Below are 22,070 nucleotides of genomic sequence, written 5' to 3'. Positions count from 1 at the left end.
GGGTCAGTGGTCAATGGGTGTTACAGTATTAATGAATTCTTACTTGAATTCGTAAGTTACAAAAGGGATGCTCAACATTAGCTATTGTCATGCTGAAACTAATTCCATCCAAGACACAGTTCTTAGATAATTCAGATATTTTACCAGCCTTTACAGTCCACATAAAAGACAAAAATCCATTGTTACTCATTTAAGAGGAAAGCAAATCTAATTACTGCAGGGTCCATCAGCTTTAACTGACATAGCAGTCAAAACTATCTGACGTTCTTGGCTTTTATAGCCAAGAGAATTATGCAGTTTAAGTGAAACCCATCGAGAACATCTCTAGGTCATATTTAACTCCAAACATAAAAGAAAAAAAAGTTGCCTATTTTTAGGATCGCTAAGATTTTTTGCACTTTAATGGCAATTAAGCATATTTCCTCCTTACTGTATCATTCTGATTATCTCAAATTTCATGTGCATTAATATAATGTGTGATTAATAATAAAAATAAAAAGAAACATTCAAGGACAATGTGTGTTTAAATGTCACAATGCAAAAAATCTGACCTGGGCAGCACTAAGTTTTGTTTTGTTTTAACATGTGACCTGGACATGTCTTCATGACACTTGCCCCTTAAATATAATCTGAAAGTGAACACCGACCCAGTGGTTGTGCTTCACTCGTTTTCCCAGCCCTGCCCTCAAGGGAACAAACCACACACCTGCAAGGTGAAACTTGCCTTTATATTCGATAGCAAAACCAGACATCCCCAGGGAGGCATCACTGCGGAAGGCCAGAAAAAGGCTGTTTCCACTGCTTTCGATGCGCTCAGGAACCTGGTTGCCCTGCAGACTGATGATCAGGGGTCCGTTGGAGTCCTCACCCTCATAGATATGGAGGAAGTCATAGCTGGGCTCCATGTTAAAACTGCACAACAAATGGAGAAAGATTTAGAGATTGTTATATGTATAAGGTCTCACTGATGTAGTGAAATCATTGATTTTATATAAATTTGACAACACCCTTCCAAATACAAACAGATGTTAAATTTTGGATGTCAGTCTTCTGCATTGAAAGGTCACGTGCAGGTATCCCAACCAGGAAGCTTAAGATGCTTAACCAATACGGTGTGCTTAGACTTAACCGTGTGGCACTTTTCATGAATTAAAATGTTTTAGTAAAAAAAAATATGTAAATAAATATTGCTTTCTAATATTATGCATTCATATATTAAAGCATGCAATAATTTAAGGGAGCTATTTTTATTATTTATTTGATAAATGCTTTTAATAAACAAGGATGGTAATCCAGGAACGTGTTCAACCCATGCATTCTTGCTTAACCTGCTTCATCAGAAAGCCTGCTAGTTTCCAGAAGTAAATCCTTCTTTCTAGTTGGTCTGTTTTGTAATTATAATTAAAGTCCATGAAGTTCTGATCATTTTGGCTGAGTGAAACATAAGCAATCAGAGTCATAATCATGATCATAAAGATTCAAGTATGTGAGTTGATGATTGTGATTGTGGATTTGTGTGCAAGGGCTGAGATACATGACACTCATAATAAACTGCAGTGATTTGAATTCATAATATGTTTCAACACTGAGGCATTTCCACCCCTAAGTACAAAAAAAATAAATAAATAAAAATCATTAGCTTCTTAGAAATTCAGTTTCAGGTTTTCATCTTCTAAATCTGCTCCATGCAGTCTGGCTCCATTTTAAAGACTTTAAGGTAAATTATAGTATTCTCTGAAATTAAGAGCCCCACAATGATAAAGTTAAAGTTTATTTATTAAACAAAATGAAATATTGACTCAATGTAATCTGGCAACGGCATATTGATTTGTCTAGAAATGCCACATATGTACCTGGCATACTCCCTGTTCACTGAATGTTTGTTTATTAAAGGGGTCGTGAACTAAATTATTTTTTTTTGTTGTTGTTTCCTGTTGTGCACTGATATAATTAGTATGATTTTTTTTTACATCAACAATGGTCATAATTTACAAATAAAAGACCATTTTCCACCCTGATTTTAACCCCTTGTTTAAATGTTCTGTTTAAGGTATCTTTTGCAAACCTTTGGTATGTTTTTGACTAGTACACCTTCTGAGATCAACTATTTGATGAAAGGGTTGATTATAGCATAACATTTAGATCTACTCCCATTGCTGAACATTGTATCACAGTCATGTCTGTTGAGTGTGTGAACACAATGATCTTGCCATTGTAACTTGAAATTTGCACTCTCACAAGTGCTTTCATTATAAACAACACAATCAACACAATGCAAACACAATTTAAATATGAGATTCAATGAGAAGTGTAGACAGCGGCATTGATTATAACGGGATTTTTGGCCAGAGTACAGAACTCAGTCAGCACTGAACTGAAGTGACTGACAGCTCCAGTGATTTTAAAGGGAGTATTATTTAGCATTATAATTAAAATAGTGTTGTGGCAATACTGTCAGTTTTATATATTTCTTTAAAAAGTCTATTTGCAAAGTCTGTGTCGATTTGTGATTGGTTTACCAAAAATGCATCAATAGTCAATTTCCTATCATTAGTATCCTTTGAATAGTAAAGCTATTTTTAGTCCAGTGATGCCTTTTGACATTTTTATCCTGTCGGTTCATGGATAGGCCAAAGAGACAATGATGAAGAAGCAGGTGTTGTTCTGTGCCTGTGCAGGGAGTCTTGTATTAATCTCTATTGTGTAATAAATGTAGGAATTACAAAATGACTTGTTTTAGCAGCTTGGTTTTAATTAAAGCAATTGTTGGACTAATGAGGAAGGTCTGAGTTCTGAATCTTACAGTATATTTATGTAGCACAATAAACGTAGAGATCAAGATATCAGAGAAATCTTTCTCAATTTCTCAATTCGCAACCCCATTTCACAATTAAAATCAGACTAAATATGTTCAAATACACTTCAAATTTATAGAAACTGTAGTTTAAAAATGCACTTGTGAATATAACCCTGTAAGAGATGTTACACCCCTTCGAGTGTCATGAGAGTGAGAGGCACTCAGTGCTGTGTGAGCACATTACCTTTTGAAGATTAAAGCGATGACAAAGTCAGGGTTGACTTTTATCCGCCAGTCACACTCTTTTCCTGGTGGGTAGGGTTGGGGATAGTTGGGTGATAGAATTACCCCAGCAGGCCCTGTCACATTGCCCCCGCAGGTAGCTGTTATAACAAGGAGAGTGAGGACGAGAGATTATTTAATGTGATCCTTCAACACGGTAAAAATAAACAATGTTTCAGCAGCCTGATTATAGGATGATTACTCTGAGCTCATTATCAGTTAATATAGCAGGACAACTACACCCCACAACATTAAATGATAATAATCAATAAATGGAACTAAGATGTATTGTAAAGGAGATTGGGCAGGACTTTATTAACCAACCATCTAAGAGAATTGTAGATGTGAAGGGGATGTCTTGTTCGGAGAAACAACCATTGATATACTGACTACATTGGCCAAGAAAAAAAGAAAAAAAAAAACTGTATTTGAAGTTTGGCACTGAGCAGCACTGTTATGATAGGACCTGCCAATTTTTGCTGGCTTTGGTTCTGGAAGTATTTCTCTATGCATCTAAAACAATTTTTCAATAAAAATAGTCTAAGCCATGAACCAAATCAATGAGCTCTGAGATCACAAGATAAAAAATTTGATATGGAGCAAGTATTGCTGTAAAAAACTGTGTACTTAATGTATTTGATGACAGAATAAACTACGTCCCATGAAGCACTGCAAAAGACTGAAAAAAGTCAATACACTATAAAACTAGTGCTGGGCGGTATACCGGTTCATACCGAATACCGGTGTTTATTTTTGTTATGATATGAATTTTTTAAATACCACAATACCTGCTTAAACGCTTAAACAACATTCGGAACGCTACACTGTTTGAAAGGGGGCCCTTTTCGCGGTATCATTTTGAAAAATACCGTGATATACATTTTTGGTCATACCGCCCAGCACTATATAAAACTACTGACCAGGTTATTGCCCAATATGTAAAATAAGACCGATTAGAATTTATGGTACAGAATTATATGCTCAGTAATTTTATATGCTTTTTTTTGTTTAATGAAGGTTCTTATCATCCTCTAACAACTTCTGAGCTCATGCTAGGTCTGCCTTGAATGGTTTAAATATTATCATTAAAAATCAATTTCTCTACGGAGAAGATGAATGGGATGTTTGCTTCCTGAACCCGAGAGGACCTTGTAAAATTTCATGGCAACTGGCAAAGCATGACATCAAAAAAAGTCAATAGGGACACTGGAGAAAAAAAAGCTATTCTTTAACATGCTTAGAAGGTGCAGAGCATACTGCCTGACTGAAAAAAAAAATGAGAGAAAAGAAGCAGAAAAATACTGGAGGTCTGAGAGAAGGTCATGGTAATAATATAAAAGCAACTTTGTAATGCAGTGGGTGAGACACCTCTACTTTTCCCTATAATGCTGAGCTAATATGTATCTCTCTTAAATCTCTTCTACAAGACCACCTGATACATGAATGCTAAGTTTGAACAGTTTTATAATGCTATGACTTTATGATTGGTAGTGGACAACTGAGTAGAGTTACAAAAAAGTACTGTGGTGGTACAATGGTACAGTGATGGTTTTAGATTTTGATATACATTGCCTTGCGAAAGTATTCAGTTCTCTCAGGTTGGATTGAGACCGTCGGTGGACAGACATTTTCAAGTTTCTCAAGAAATATTTGACTGGGTTTAAGTCTGGGCTCTGGCTGAGTCTCTCAAGGACATTCACAGAGTCGTACCTAAGCCACTCTTGTATTGTCTTGGCTGTGTCCTTAGAATAATTGTCCTACTGGAAGGTTAATGTTCAGTCCCGTCTGAGCGCTCTGGATCAGGTTTTCATTAAGGATATTTCTGTACTTTGGTATGTTCAGGTTTCCTTCTACCATGACCAGTACCAGTGCTTCCCCCACAGCATGATGGAGTGCAGTCACCACTAACCAAGGCTCATTGGAAATGCATGCTTGCCTTATGGCAACGTTTCTGCATATTACGGTACCTTACTGCACGTTTTGCTGCAGTTCCAAAGTAAAAAGTCCAGTGAGTGGCACTAAAAAATGTGTGTTCAATGTGTGACCATGGCCATGTTTTTATTATGTTGGTACAGGCACGTTTTGCTGCATTTATCTTACGTTGGTCCAGGTATGTATTGTGGCGGTTCAGAATTTAAATGTCCGGGAATCGTCACTAAACGTTAATGCTTCATCGTGTTGGAAAATAACATACACCAAACCCAACCCTAAACCAACCCGATAGTGTTAGCAAATGCAAAGTGATATAAAAACACAATCGTTGATGCAACCGTGCTATTTTACTTTCTTATACGCAGGTTTGAGCTGTTTTGTCGAACCTTAGTTTCACAGGATTCGTACTGAAGCACTTCACCTTACAAGTGCAACGCTGTATCACGTGAGCTACCAAGCAAACAGTGTTGGAAACTCTGTCCCAGTAAATCATACTTTGTGTGAAAAGGATTAAAAGTTTTCTGAGTTTTTCTGCCTCTAGTGTTCAAACTGCAGCGATTTGTACGTATAGGTATGCTTTTTTAGTTCTGCAGAAATGTAGGTAGAGGCACGTATTTCCAATGAGCCTGGATAGGTCACCACCATGCTTCACCGGTGATGAGCAGTGCCTTGTTTACTCCAGATATGATGCTTGGAATTGAGGTTCATCAAACCAGATCATTTTGTTTCCCATAGTCTGAGAGTCCTTTAGGCACTTCAAGCAGGTTTTCATGTATCATGTCCTGAGGAGAGGCCACTTAGCCATAATATGTCTTTGCTTATTGCTCTGATATGCATTAGACCAGTTATACCTTAATTATACATGCTAGACCTTATATAGACAGGTATGTGCCTTTCCAAAACATGTCCAGTCAAATTAATTGTGATGGACTCCAATCAAAGTGCAGAAACATCCTAAAGATGACCCCAGAGTAATTATTTAAGTTTAGATTTTTGGTCACACTTTATTAACCATTAACTACGACTTTTGCCTCAATAATCTCCTAATTTGTTGCTTATTACTAGTTAGTAAGGTAGTTGCTAAGTTTAGGTATTAGGGATGTAGAATATGGTCATGTAGAATATGTGCTTTATAAGTACTAATAAACAGCCAATATGTTAATAACAGGCATGCTAATAAGCAACTAGTTTATAGTGAGAATTGGTCCCTATACTAAAGTGCTACCTAATTTTTTAATACATTGCAAAGTTAACCCAAATCTGTTTCCAGCTTTGGGATTATGGTCTATGGAGTCCAGTTTGATTTGAAAAAGTCATTTAAAGCATTTTAGCATGAGGCTGCAACATAAAAAAAAAAAAATTATTTACATTAAAATCTAATGTACTTCAGAGAAAACTATATTATCATATAAAACGTGTAAAAACGTTGGACCATTTCAATGAAAAAACAAACAAACAAGCAAGCAAGCAAACAAACAGTGGTTCTGTTGTATCATCTGTATTTCTAAAGTATCTTTGTTTTGCTTTGTTTGTGTCTGTATTTAATCACTCTAAATCAATGTATTTCATTGACAGCTGTAATTTATATTAATATTTCACTTTTAAAAAATGAAGGGATGTATTTAACAGGGTATCCATTTTTTACTCTGTAAGGAGCTTTCCAGTAAGCAAACTAAAAAGCACAGACTCAAGTCGGATCTCACCGATGCAGGTGGGTGGGTCCGGCTGCCAGAAAAATCGGCTGTTGAGCTGAACGCAAGTGATTTCAGACACTCCTTGAATCTGGTACCCAGGGTCACACTGAAAGGAAATGGTGTCGCCAGGCTCCCTGCTGTCTCCGTAGCGTGTCCCATTTTGAGGGGTCCCTGGGTCATTGCAGGTCGTGGCAACTGTAGCTGAAATAAAAAGATACATTTTGAATCAGCTGTGGATCAGTGAGACATTAGAGCGAGCGGAAAATCACTTATTCATGGGAAAACGGACCTCTGCTCTTGACTAAATATGCCAAGTCGCACAGCAGCTCACATATGCGATGGTGTTAAACTCATGTTTATGGAGATTTTAATTTCATTATATTTCATCAATCATATCATATTACTGTCAAAAAGTCAAATAAAATATGCAACCGTTTCTGCTCTCTTAACAAAAATATGCTCCATAGCCAAAATACATAAACAATGTATAATGAGAGCAGAGAGATCTGAGGAAATTTACAAGAGAGAAAGGCTTTGTTATAACAATAGCTTACTACTTACTGCATGTTGCACAGCATACACTATACTATACACTACACTGCGTGCCATTGCATTTAGATGACAGACTTATCATCTTGGAAATACAATTATTTTGTAGTTTCAATCTAAAAACTGTTTTTTGGCAGTCCAATAAAATAAAAAAAGAGCCAAGAAAGAATGGTATGCTGATACAACATTACTAACGCTGGTAACAGAAAATCAAGGTGAGCGCAGTGCATTGTAGAATGGAGTATTTCATGCAGCATGCTAAGGTTGTACTGCACATCCAGTTGCCATGCATATTGAAAAGCTGCAGACAGTATACAGTGTGCATACTGCAAAGATATATACTAAAAGTTATATGCGAGTATGCTGGTCTGAACACAGTCACAGAGAAGCTGATACATACTAGAGAACTGGATGGAGAAACCAGACTTGCTAATGAAGTAATCGCTGTCAAACTGAAGCGTGAGGATGTTGAAGGTACTGTGAGTGTCCTCGGGTAAAAGCGATCCACTCCACTCTTTCAGCAGAATGCCACTCTCCGCTGGTCCATCCCAAACCTTCAGAATGTCATGGTCCACTTCCGTGTCAAAGACTATGAAGTGGAGGCTGGGAAGGTCAAAAACAGTGAGAATATTCAATGTTGCTATATTTTCTTTCAAAGACATTCAAAAACATTACATCCATAATAAGCACAAAACATCTGCAAATTAAAATATGATTGATTTCAATTATTTGATAAAATAAGAAGTCCAGAGCAAGGTTATTTTCGTAAACGAAAACGAAAACTAAGACGAAAACGATTGGTCAAAAAACATTGTCAAAAACTGAAATAAAATTTAAAAATCTAAATAAATGAAAAAACTAAAACGAAACGAAACTAACAACAGTTATTGCAAAACTAACTGAAATAAAATAATAATTATCAAAAATAAATAATCGTTTTCGTAATCATTACGTTCTCACCCTGTGGCGGAAAAATATATGAGCTGTGTGTCGGTTTAGGGAAATTTAAAAATGCATAACTATAATAACCTTGGTCCAGAGTTCACAAATATATGTCCTAAAAATTTATTCATAATTCATAATTTAAAAATGTTAGTTTAAAAATAAAACTGCATGCGTCTTGCAGAAGAACAATGCTCCTCGAATGTGGTTCGAGGCACAGATATAGATCTTAACAGAGCGAATGGACATATTAAATAACATTATTGTTTTTGTTTTTACAACAGGTTATTCCCAGGAGTTTGCCATTTTTAATTATCATTATCATCTTCATCATCATCATCATCCATTTTTCTCATTCGTTATGACAAATGAGCATTCAGCTTCAATCTACCCACAGCTGAATCCACATTTCTTTGTGTATGGATATTACATAATGCAATTTCCTGTGAAATGCATTTTGACAGCTCTAAAATACACATCATTATTATCGTTTTTTCAAAGTGTATTTGGATTTGTTTTAAAAGACGAAGCAAAATGTGACCTCATTAATATGGCTGGATCATCTTTGGCAATAATGTAATACTTACTAAATGCACACAAAACATATTTTCCTCAGCACTGAACTGATCAAACCCAAAGGCCTTCAGAATATATTTATTCCTATACTGAGCCACTGGGATTTATATTATTTACACTCAACAGGGCTGTAGTCTGACCTCCTCGAGTTGAGCACAGCACTGCAGCTGGCATGTAAACACAGCACTGATCAACTTAAGTCACAACAATGACTGTCTCTGTGGGATGTGTGGGTGGACAACCGCGAGTTCTGCTCTCCACAAACACAGCGTTATTCATTCAAATATCTCCACACCGCTCATAAGTGACATTTCATTCACCAGCAGGGTCCTTTTTGCCAGCAATTGAATTGTATTATGAACCTATATAACGTTATATGTGACCCTGGACCACAAAACCAGTCTTAAGTCGCTGGGGTATATTTGTAGCAATGGCCAAAAAAAAAATATCGATTTTTTTTTAAGCCAAAAATCATTAGGATATTAAGTAAAGATCATGCTCCATGAAGATATTTTGTAAATTTCCTACTGTAAATATATCAAAACTTAATTTTTGATTAGTAATATGCATTGCTAAGGACCCTCAGATTCCAGATTTTCAAATAGTTGTATCTCTATTTATATCCTATCCTAACAAACCGTACATTAATGGAAAGCTCATTTATTCTTTCAAAAGAGGACACGACTAGAAATCAGTGGTTATTTATTTCAGATGATGCTTACATCTCAATTTCAAAAAATGTACCCTTATGACTGGTTTTGTGGTCCAGGGTCACATATAGATATGACATAAAAATGCAAGAAAAATATTATCAACACACAGCTTAATTACACATTATTTATTAGTAAATTGTTTAATATATATTGTTTACATAAATGCATTTCACTAATTTAAGTTAAATGTTACCAATAAAAAAAATAAAATAATAAAACATGAAATATCCCTTTAACATGAAAATAAAATCTGAAGGAGGGTAAAACCTCAGTCTGTCCTCTCAGTACAGTCTTTTGAAAAATGCGAACAACCATGTCATCATACTAATGCAACACCCTCGCAACTGTACGGAATTACACAAACATGATTTCAGTTAATACATCTTGAGCTAGATGATGTTAAAAAAAACACTGTTACTGTATGCTATGGAGAGGGGTTTCTTTCACCTGTGAGCTGGAAGCGAGAGATGGAGTGGAGCTGTAGCGGAGTGATTACAGACGCTCTGAGCGCGGAGGGGAAATTGCTGTTGCTCCACTCCACTCACATTCTCTGCTCACCAAATTCCCCCCACCCACAATCCCTGCCGGTACGAGACTCGAACCCACAACCTTTGGGTTACGAGTCCGACTCTCTAACCATTAGGCCACGACTTCCCCTATATATTTATATAATTGCATATAGTTAATCAATATCACACGAAGAGTGCCATTGTTTCGCAAAAGTCACAAATGTGATATTGATTTCATACAACAGTTCAATAAAGTTAATATTAATAGACATTTTATTGCCTATTTTGGCTCTATTTCGCCAACAAAAAATGTTTTCAAACAGCCACAGCTGACAGTGACAGACACAACCACATGACAGTGTTTCGTTCCTGACTGAATCAACCGTTTGAATGATTCAGTTCAATCGCAATGACTCGCTTATTAACCTGCTGCGCCGCCCGCGCCGATACACACACACACACACACACACACACACACACACACAATAATTTAGGTCTTTAACTAGATTTGCATTTCCAGAAGGAAATATCAGTGCTTGCAAGCAACAAAACAATAAAATCAAGTTTTAGTTTACTACAAATTACGACAAAATGAATTAATATGACACAGATAATAATTCAGCGTATACATCTAAGAAGAATGCTAATGTAAGAGGACATCATAGTTAGAGGTTACATCTTTAATGCAAACCATGAAGCAGTGTAAGCAAAGGGAACTTTTTTAGACTGTTTAGATTTGTAGCATTAAATTATAGTCCAAATATAAACATTTAAATGAAGCCGCATTGAAGTTAAATGATAGTATACTATGGGTATTTTTAGCCATTATGTATATAATTTAGCTTGCAGAGAAAATAGAAAATGGGTTTTTTATGTCGACTAATTCTAAATAAATGCAGACAGTACAATGTCGGCTCAAGGCAATATTCTCTATTTTCCACACCATTCTCTCAAACTGCATCTTACCCAAGAATGTTTAATTAAGGAATGAGTACAGCACGGTAAAGACTGTAATGCGTCTATCCTAAAATACTCTCTGTGTAAGTATACATCATTTACCTCATCCTAACCACAGTGAGAGAGCATCTCTCCATCGGTTCAAGTTCAGTATACCACCCCGTTGTAGAACATGTCCATACTTCCAGGAAGTCACAGAGTACAATACTATAAACATTTTTTTTTATATATATAAATTATTTGAGATCATGAATTTGTAATATTTGATGCATTCATTGTGGGACTGTTTTGTGTAGTATGCAAAGTTTTGTACTTTTTGATAACTTTGATTAGGCATTAACTACTACTGTAACTACTATACTACTCTCTACAACTATTCTGATCTGATGACATGATCTTTCCATCACACAATAAATTAATTGGTGGTACCATGGTACAGTGATGTATCAGATGATAATAGCTACTTACTTGATATACAGGTCCTCAATTAATATATCAAGGTATTTGTACATCAAAGTAGGGTACATGATACTTAAGGTCATATTACTGTACTAATTCTTTATTATGATCATCTTCTTATCATTATCATCTTCTAGCTCTACTCATAGAATCTCTCTCTAAATCTACTTCTTCATTATTTGTTCCAACTCATTCATTTGCAAAAACATCTAGTTTTTATATAAATTTGTAGTGCAATTTATAGTTGCATTAAATATGTGCAGCATTTGCATAAAAGTAAAAAAAAGGCCAACTTCAACTGCGATATTTGTCTTAAGTCATCAGACTATCCAAATCTTACAAATCATCTATAGAGTCAATGGGAATGTTGTCTCTTACCAGGTTCACCAGAAGGCGCAAGCAATATCTGTCTGGTTAAGATAAAGCAAAATAAATCTCTGAGGGTCTGCAAACTCTACATACTGAAATACTGAATATAATATCAGCTTTGGGAAACATGATCAAACTTCACCTTTCTTCTGTGATGGTACATGTGCCTTGAGCACTGCAACGTAAATTAATATGAATAGTTAATGGAATTCCCTTTGCTTAAAGGAGTCATATGATGCGATTTCAATTTTTCCTTTCTCTTTGGAGTGTTACAAGCTCTTGGTGCATAAAGAAGATCTGTAAAGTTGCAAAGACTAAAGTCTCAAATCCAAAGAGATATTCTTTATAAAATTTAAGAGTCAACCACACCTACCTAAAACGGCTCGTTCTAACACGCCCCCACATGTCTACGTCACGATGGGGGAAGATTTGCATAACGCCGCCCAAATGTTCACGCAAAGAAAGAAGGTGTAACTTTTATTCTCGCTGTAGTATTGTTGTTGCCGCCATGTCGTGAAGGCACTGTGTGTTTCGTTGTGAAAGCGAAACTACTTTGATTGGCCTTCCAAAAGTGGACGATATCCGCTTCGTCATGCCTAGAGCTGATCCGTGCTGGTCGCTGAGGAAATCAGTGTTCGAATTGAGGGGGGGCTGGGGAGGGTCCCGGACCTCCCATAAGCATTAAGGGACCCCCCATAACACCAAAAAATATATACTTGGGGGGTCCCCTGGTTTTTCAGTAAAACTCTAATACTTGAAACATGAAACTAGTGAGAATGAGAATTAAATGAAAAGATTCGATTGCTGTATTAAATTTAGACCTGCTCATGTTACATCGCATTTTATTTTTACGCGTTTTACAGAGTTGCTCATTATAACAATCACACACGATTCTGTTGAGCTTAGAAATACAGTAGCCAATCAGAGGCGTTCAGATTAGTCATCGCTGAATTTTGTTTAGACTGAAACTCGCAAACTCCCTCATCATTAGCAACAAAAGTGCAGATGTACGTACGTACGATAAAATGAAGAGATTAATTTATCATGCAGATTATAAGAGGAGTTATGAGTGCTAGCAAGCTAGACTGACTGCTCATTTAGAGTGTGTTCTTTCACTGCATGATTCAAGTCTAATAAAATGCATTTAGAATGCTCCCAAAATTCAAGATATGGGGGCAGAAAATATATTATAATTGCATATAGTTAATCAATATCACACGAAGAGTGCCATTGTTTCGCAAAAGTCACAAATGTGATATTGATTTCATACAACAGTTCAATAAAGTTAATATTAATAGACTTACGTTTTATTGCCTATTTTGGCTCTATTTCGCCAACAAAAATTTTTTTCAAACAGCCACAGCACTGTTTTGCGTCTGAGCAACATGACAGTGTTTCGTTCCTGACTGAATCAACCGTTTGAATGATTCAGTTCAATCGCAATGACTCGCTTATTAACAGTGGCTTGCTGCCACCTACTGGCGGTTTTAATTTCACATATAAAGTACCTTTTCATTTTTTGAAATAATTTCAAATATCAGTATTCAACGTTTTAAGATTAAAATATCAAAACATTATTTATGCATTTGTAACTGCAGGTTACATGCATTCATGTCCTGCATTAAATACATCTAAATGCCTCTTCAGATGCAGCTTCTGTGTTTCCTCTGCATGCAAAGATGAATTTTGTTGATAATGATTTTATTTGCTTGGTAACAGCCCCAAATGTCTTATTATTCTAATTGAATTTATTGATTAAATATAAGAATGTGACGCAAAATATAATGCACACTTCTAGAAAAAAAAATGGCTTCATAAAGGTAAAAATGCCCATAAAGGGTAAAAAACTTGTTAGAAAAGATTAATTTCAGTCACTGCTGTGAACTGACCATGCAGAATATGAAGAATATCAACAATTTTAGGAGTCAGCTGTCCATGTACGTCAGTCCTGCAGTGCAACACACTCAGCAAAATATCATTTGATTATCGTTATCGATAAAATACCAGAAAATAGGGATACCTAGGGAAAACACCACTAGGCTAGATATTTAATTTCTTTGCTTAGTGATTGTTAACTTCTTTGCTTAGTGATTGCTTGGTACCTAATTCATTGATCATTGTAAAATAAGCTTTTATCTTAGAATTAGGTTTACTCAACGATAACGAGGACGAGACAAAAAAATATGAATCATATTTATATAAGCTTTTATTTATTGATTGATTGAAAGGGGAGAGGGTCTATTTACCCCCCAAGAGCTTTGACACAATTCGAACACTGGGAGAGAGAGAGAGAGTAATTGTTTGGAGACGGGGGCTGTAGCAGGATTTTAATATGTTTGCTGTCTCCTGGTTCCAATTGGGCCCCTCAGGACGTTGTGATATTTAAAAGTGACATGGCTGACCCTGCACATTTACGATGTGTCATCATGCATCAAGTGCAGAGGTGTGGATTAAAGCTCTCCCTAATGTTGTGTGCATTGGGATTTATATTTCCAATTAAGTCGGCAAATTATATGATCATCCAGAGCTCTGTGCAAGGGCCATTTTGGAAATGGGTGGCGATGGTCTGTATTTTCCTCCCCACTAATGGTAATGTTGGAAATGCGATCCGCTTTGTGGCAGGAATATTAATCCGCTTTGCAACTGTCCAATTACATTGCACATTGTCACATTGTGACTCTAAGGGAATTGTCCATCAAAACACATACAACTGAGCTATAGTGCGCAGTGTGGAAAATAATGTGTTTTTTAACCTTAAACCGCATAAACACATTTCATTACACCAAATACACAAAATAATGTTTTTTTAGCAATATCATATGACCCCTTTAAGTCCCATTTGCTGATCTCTCTTGGATTACAACTTGTTACATGAGTTGGAGAGGGCAAAGAATGGTGCAACTGCTGAACTTCATCATCAAAATTTACTGAAGCCAAAAATATATAAATCCAAGCCAAATATATGGTAGGGTAAAAAAAAAAACTAAAGGCCCCTTGGGCTAAACTGCATAACACTAGATAGAAAGAAAGACAGCCAAACGCCTGCTTATCACTAAACACAGTAAAACTTTCCTGATCTGTTAGATTGAATCATTTTAATGTGATATGACAATCATTTTATTTTATTTTATTTATTTATTTTAAGCTTTTAAGTCTAAATTTCATGGCACTTGTATCAGAATATATTATTATTTTCCATAACTAAGCCTTCAATTTTCATGTATAAGTTTTAAAGTCTAAATTTCATAGCATTTGTATCAGAATATATTTGAGGTATTTAAGGATTGTTTTGATGCTCATCCTTTCCAGTACACTGATTTTTTTTTTGCTTTTCACTGAAGATTTAGAAGTGATGACAAATGCTGACAACCAATTAAGAGACTCTTTGACAGGTTTTCGTGAGGGATAGGAACTCAAGTCATTCCCTGACAAACATTTAATGACAAACAAGCGAAGAGAAAACCTTCACTTGAAAGATCAAATGTGAAAAGAATCATTTTCTTGCAAAGTACAGCAAGACCATCACTCGATATGAAACGGCTTTAGATGGGTACAGATTATGGTCTAGGGTCTTTATATCATCGAAGTACATTAGTTTGTGTAGTTGTTGATGTTGTGAACTCACCAATACAAGATGGAAGTGGTTTGCCCCACACCCTACGGTCTCCACTGAGGCACGTCAGCGTGCTGCTTCCATGCAGTGTGTATCCAGGATTGCAACTGTACAAAACGTATGTATCTGCAAAATGGCCATCGTCTTGGATTTTGTAGCCATAATTAGGCGTCCCCGGCTCCTCACATTTGACAAGGTCAAAACCTGTAAGCCAATTTGAATGGTAAAAAAAGACATCTGGCCACCTGAAATCAACCCCCTGGCAGGCTGGATCAGCCTCTTGCTTAATAATGACATAAAGGTGGTGCAATAAAAGCTACACCTGCTCACACCAATTACCTATGCAGCCCCCAGGAGCCCATCTTAAATTAATACCAGCACAGCATATGCTCAACTCAAAGATCACCCTTTCAAACATGCCGTCCATTCTACCTGACTGGTTAACGCACATTTCCAAATGCAGGAACATTTCAAGCCTTTTCAAAAAATGTGTCATCCAAAAAACAATAAACCTGCAGAGCTGCTTTTTAATACATTTACTGTTCTCCTTCTTTTGGCTGGGAAGATGGTGGTAGTCTTAACGAGGAAATAATGAGGAGTGGATAATGAGGATATTATCTGACTGTCTCTGACCAGCAATTAAAACCGTAATATCTTGCACATGCTGTGTCTTTACTGTCTTTGTTTCTACTCGTTCTTTCTTGTAATTAGAGTAGTAGTATTTGCTTTTTACGCATTTACTGTCAGAATCTGTGTGTGTGTGAGTGTAGTAATAATAATAAGAAGAATACTAACTTTGTGTATGTGTGTATTTATTTATTTAAACTATTGCGCTTCTGTTTCACAACCTTGATAATTAAATGATAAAAAAAGGTTTGTTTGGGAAATTTGAGATCATTTCCCACAGTTTAAGTATAGTTAGCAAAATCAGAAAGCAAAATGGCTACTGTATTTAGTGCATGCGGGATGTGCAAAATATGATTATTTTGTCAAAACTGTCAGCAGTCAGGCATCAAATTACTGTCTCAGTGTGGTGACAATTCCATAAATTGAGCTGAAAATCAGTTTCAAACCACCATTCATTTTTAATCAAAGTGAATGCTAGATTTGTCAGTGTTTACAGTAAATATGATCTTTTTTTTTACTATCTGACAGTGTCAGTATATTGATTGTGACTTTATATTGAGTGACAGGCAAGGAAAACACGTTTGGAGGGAAAATTGAAGAAGCAAGAGATTTCACCCAAACACAGGGGAATACCACTAGACATGTTTATACGATTCATTCAGAAGAGTTACTTCATATATAAAGCTTGTGTAGCTGTTTCTAAAGAATTAGTGTGTGATTAATGGATGGAGCCTTTATTGGCATTTCGTTTAACTTACTACTGTACGACAGCTTGAATCCTTTGCTGGAACCGGTACCATTGCTGTTAAACTCCATCCAGAGATGGTTGGACGTGCTGTTGAGGATGACATCAGACATGTCGTTTTTTGTAAAATTGCCCAGGAGTCTTGATGAACTATCTTGACCATCATAAACCTATGAAAACCAAAGACCAAAAGAAGCAGGAATGTTTACTTGTTTTGTCAGCAGTCAGTCACAGAAATGCTCGTTCTGATAATATACCTTGTGTTAAAAAATACAAAACAAGTGTTTTCTCAAAATATTGCCTTTTGGTGTCTGAATTATGTCATTGCTTTGTGAAATTGCATATATTTTGAAACAATAACCTCTGCAAAGAGAAGGTGGCAAACACTGCGGCATAGGGAAAAATATTAAAGGTCATAAATCAATGTCAAGCAGCAGTTTTCCACTTTTCTGTGGCAGAGGACACTGTTTCAAGCTTTAATGGAAAATATCATGTGATTCCAGATTGCATGTGTAGAATTTGCCACTGGTCTAAGGACAGACTGTTTCCGCTGATTGTCTACAATGGTGCAAACTGATAAAACAGCCTCAAAAATCAGCTGAAATCAACTAAAATGTCCAATCAATACCATCATTAATGAGGGAATAGTGGTGTCCTTACAAATCTGGCAAACCTTGCCAGATATACAATTCTAAGACCTAATTTGCTGACAGATAAATATCCCTTAATGTTGACAGACAATGTTTTGATGATTCATTGCAACAGAATCACTATAAGTGTGACGAAATTTATGTGTTTGGAATTGCACCTCATTCTTATCCTTCATTTGTGACTTAATTAGTGGCCTTATTGGTCTTAAGGGACCATCTTTCTTCTGTGATGGTACATGTGCCTTGAGCACTGTAACGTAAATTAATCTATGAATAGTTAATGGTGTCTCCAAGTCCCATTTGCTGGTCTCTCATGGATTACAAACTGTTACATGTTAACAGTATTGCAGAGGTGTTGCAATTGCCAAACTTCATCAAAGTTCTTGAAACTCTATTTGGTGTTTGCAACGTCACAACTGACCACATTCACACAGAATTCAATTTTTCTGAGACAGAATTATTTTTCCCCAAAAAATGGTATGTATGCAAATTGTGGTGGAACGGTTCAACTTACTCACGGTTCGGTTTGTATCACGGTTTGTATACATTACAGTGCTCAATATATATCAATATATATACAGTATATATATATGCTACATGTTAACAGTATTGCAGAGGTGTTGCAATCGCCAAACTTCATCAAAGTTCTTGAAACTCTATTTGGTGTTTGCAACGTCACAACTGACCACATTCACACAGAATTCAACTGATGTGGCCTTTAGAGTCTGAACTCTACATTTTATGATTTCAATTTAAATAGTTGTAGTATTTAAATGAATTAATGAAAGGATGAATCAATAAATCAATAAATTAAGTAATATCCTAGTATTTAATTCACAATTTGATCCATTCGTCTTTTTCCCCAAAAAATTGTATGTATGCAAATTGTATAATATCCAAGGTGCACATTTCTAGTAATTGTGCAGTTAATTATCATATTGTATTTTCAGAAAGTTTTGGAATATTTGTCCTCTCTACTCAATTAGGTTATATGTATGTATACATATTTTTTTAACCAAACATCCACCTAAAAATAATGTACAGTGATATAAAATGTCTCATGTTGGTCATTCCTACCTTGAGGAAATCTCCCTCGTGAAGCTGAAAGGTGGTGGCTGTGATTTGAATCCCCTTGCCTCTGTCGGTCTCAATGCAGTAGATGCACTCATGGTTGTTGTCGTAATTTGCTGGGTAATTGGGGGACAGCAGGACACCCTGACTGCCCACAGAAGTGGCTCCACACTCAGCTAGGCAAATCCAGGAGGTATGGATGGGAAAGATTAGGTAGAAAAAAAAAATTGGTGAGAAGCCAAATGTTCACATAGCTACTGAGGGCAGAAAGCGCAAACTTATCAAAGCTGCACATGGCTGTGAAAAACTAGGGGTTGGTAACAAATAAGTTGGGTTCCCTTGAAGCCTGTAGTGCCCTGACAGCTGCTACTCCATTTCCTACTGACAGGCCAATTTTAGGCCAAGGTTTTGTACCGTCTGGAATTTGAGTCTTTGTCATTTTGATGAATCACTGCGAGAACAACTTCAGAGGAATACTAATTAATAGAGGCCTTTATGCATTAGCAAGTTGCTGGTCACGAAAGCTCACTGCTGTGTTAGGATCAGATGTCCTTCTGTTTAATATTCTGCACCAGCGACTCTCTAAGTATATAAGCAGCAGGGGCGTTCCCTCCGAGGAGGCAAGGGAGGCTGTGTCTCCTCAAAGAATTGGATGACAAAATAATCGATATTACAAACATAAATCACAAATATTACAAAATATGGCATTAAAAGTATAAAAGACACTCGTTTTTATAAAGTAACACAGTCCAACAGCGACACCCGCAGGTAAAGTTACAGCGGAGGCTTGCCTCCCTTCAGTCCATAGATTTACAACAGAGAGCCCTTAGCATGCCTTTTCTGGGTTGTAATTGAGAATGAATGGGGGAAAGTCACGTGAGAGGAGGCACTGTCTCCATCGCGATATGATTGGATATGATCGGTTATGATTAAAGGTTCACGCAATAAATCCCGCCTCTTGTCAGTGTTGCCAGACGTACGATAATTATCGTATCTGTACGATAATTTTGACCTCTGTACGATGTACGATCAATAATGAAAAAAATCCCATAATGTACGATAATTTCATAATTTTATGACAATTCAAACGATGGTAGTTGTAGTCATAGGGCTTCTATATTCATACATGAAATCGGCTCATTACAGACACTCTAAATGTATAGCTGTATTCTGTACGTTTTTACTCGTGAACGATAATTTTCTTCCAAATACGATAATTTTTAGCTTCTGGTACGATACTTGGACATTTCCAATCTGGCAACACTGCCTCTTGTTTTCGTGCGAGCTCTCGGCCTGAATGATGAAAATTATGGCGTTATTGACTAATTATAAAGTAAGTTAACAACTCCCGCTTAGTGTCACTCACTACTTTGTGTCACGTCAAAATAAAAGTTGAAATGGTCTGAAAACGTGATGACTGCGTCAGTTTTTAGTGAGCATTCAGCGTGATTTAATAAAAAGATCATATCTTCGTGTCTTTCGCGTTTACAGATCTTTTATGGCGATGACCCGAAATAAGTTGACTATTAAAAAGAACAGATGAACAACAGTTCACAAATAAAAAATACTGGTAACATTTTACAATAAGGTGTCGCTTAATGTGTTAACTACCATGAACAAACAATGAACATTTATTACAGGATTAATGAATCTTTGTTTACATTAGTTAATACAAATGCTGTTGTTCAATGTTAGTTGCAGTGCATGAACTAATGTCAACAAACACAACTTTTGATTTTAATAGTGCATTAGTAAATGTTGAAATTAATATTAACTAAGATTAATAAATGCTGTAGAAGTAGGCTATTGTTTATTATTAGTTCATGTTACCTAAAGTAGTTAACTAAAGTTAATTAATGAAACATTATTGTAAATTGTTTCGAAAATATTGTTCAAATTGTTACTGCCTTTAGTTATTATTTTGGAATAAATATAAAAATGCATAAACACACTATGAAATGTATAATTAGTATTAAAAATATAAAATAAAATAAAATAATATTAATAAAATACAAAATAGAATTATATTTGTTCTTTTTTTATGTAATATTTATTTAACCAGGACTGCCTCCTCATTTTAAAACACCACCGCACGCCACTGATAAGCAGATGTTGCTTCAAGACCTTGAGCTCAGCAACTTAAGGTAAAACTCTCCAACAATGGCCTCCTGGTATCCAGACTTTTTAAAAGGTATCAGTTCCTCAGAGACTCAGACAGAAATTAAGTTGTTTTAGGTATTTTTTTAATTTTTTTTAGTGCCAGAGGACACTAGTCAGTAATTAGTTTGGTCTAACACAAACCAAAAATATAAAGGGACCACCATTTTAAATGTGATCAGGGATATAAAAATGCATTTTACACATTTCATTTAGCATTTTATTAATATTTAATCTATCTGTACATGCATACATACTGTATGTAGTGTACATACATATATGCAATGATTGCAATGTTAATGCAATAAATCAATCAGTAATACTTTTTTTAAACCTTTTAAATGGTTTAGAAAAATAAAAAATGAGTATTACATATCTCAGGTGTCTAGCTCTCACCCTCACCCATTTTAGTTATCTAGCACCCTTATCGATTGGGAAACTCTGGTCTGGAGGCTTTCAAAAACTAGAGATAATTTCATTCAATGAGAATCTCCCCATCAACCCTTTATCAATTTTATGTAGCTAATATAATCCAAACCTCTTGAGGCTAATGTTTGTTGTGCTCACCAGACCAATTAAAGACACACTCACACGCTCTTATTACACCGCAGCGATTAACCACTATTAAAACCCCGTCCAACAGGAGGACTGCACAATTACAACCAATTATTTTGTCAGCGCTTTTAATGCTGTCTACAAATATCCATGACCTTAACCACTTAACCGCCACAATAAAAAAAAAACGCAATCTGATCAATTTTAATTAATCTATTATGGCAAGGTACATCTCTGAAAGTTTTTTACCCTACAATGTTAACATTTACTGTGTCAAGTTCCACTATACATAAAACATTAATAAGATGGGAGAATAGTCTGAGCATTTAATAATGAATTTGAGGCATTGTAAAATGGACTCAATTCAGGGTGAAAAGAATAGACCAGATTATTAATAATATGCATTGGCTAAAATTTCACTCTGGTTCTCCCTTCCTTATATGGGACATTTTATGGCCAAATTAGCCTGAGCTTTATTAAAATGCCAACAGACTCTTAGAAATCACTGATTTAATCCACTCTGAACTGATAACCCAATAGTAGTAGTAATGGTAGAAATCTGCATTTCCATATATATTTAAGAATTTAAATGTCTATTCAACAACTCTAAAAAGTGTGAACAAGACATTTATTATGCCATAAGTATTGTATGTAGACACTTTCTATAAAATCCGTAATAAGTTTAGATTTCACTCAACAATTCCAGTTCCTTAACATTGCATGCCTTATTAAGAACAACAGAATACAGAATAACAAAACTAAAATAACAGGGGGGGAAAAAACTGCTCTAAAGGTGTATTTTAACCACATTTTAAATCTCAATAAATGAAGTGTGTAAATGCAACACAAAAGCTCAAAAAAAAAAAAAAAAAA

General features: G+C 35.8%; 1 protein-coding gene across 1 annotated transcript in view; it reads right to left on the bottom strand.

The window, feature by feature from the left end:
* Positions 1–22,070, bottom strand: part of LOC107750749 (CUB and sushi domain-containing protein 1) — a 495,842-nt gene that overhangs the window by 105,178 nt on the left and 368,594 nt on the right. Inside the window, exons 22-28 of the mRNA XM_016566272.1 lie at positions 18,492–18,661; positions 16,778–16,934; positions 15,405–15,596; positions 7,655–7,843; positions 6,715–6,906; positions 3,042–3,180; positions 725–912 (exon numbers count right to left, since the gene is read on the bottom strand). Of these exons, the coding sequence (XP_016421758.1) occupies positions 725–912; positions 3,042–3,180; positions 6,715–6,906; positions 7,655–7,843; positions 15,405–15,596; positions 16,778–16,934; positions 18,492–18,661 (1,227 nt within the window). The remainder of the gene's footprint in view (positions 1–724; positions 913–3,041; positions 3,181–6,714; positions 6,907–7,654; positions 7,844–15,404; positions 15,597–16,777; positions 16,935–18,491; positions 18,662–22,070) is intronic.

This window comes from Sinocyclocheilus rhinocerous, unplaced genomic scaffold (assembly GCF_001515625.1).
Source record: "Sinocyclocheilus rhinocerous isolate Xijiao unplaced genomic scaffold, SAMN03320098_v1.1 scaffold512, whole genome shotgun sequence".
Taxonomy (NCBI): Eukaryota; Metazoa; Chordata; class Actinopteri; order Cypriniformes; family Cyprinidae; genus Sinocyclocheilus; species Sinocyclocheilus rhinocerous.
This window is presented reverse-complemented; position numbering and strand designations above follow the sequence as displayed.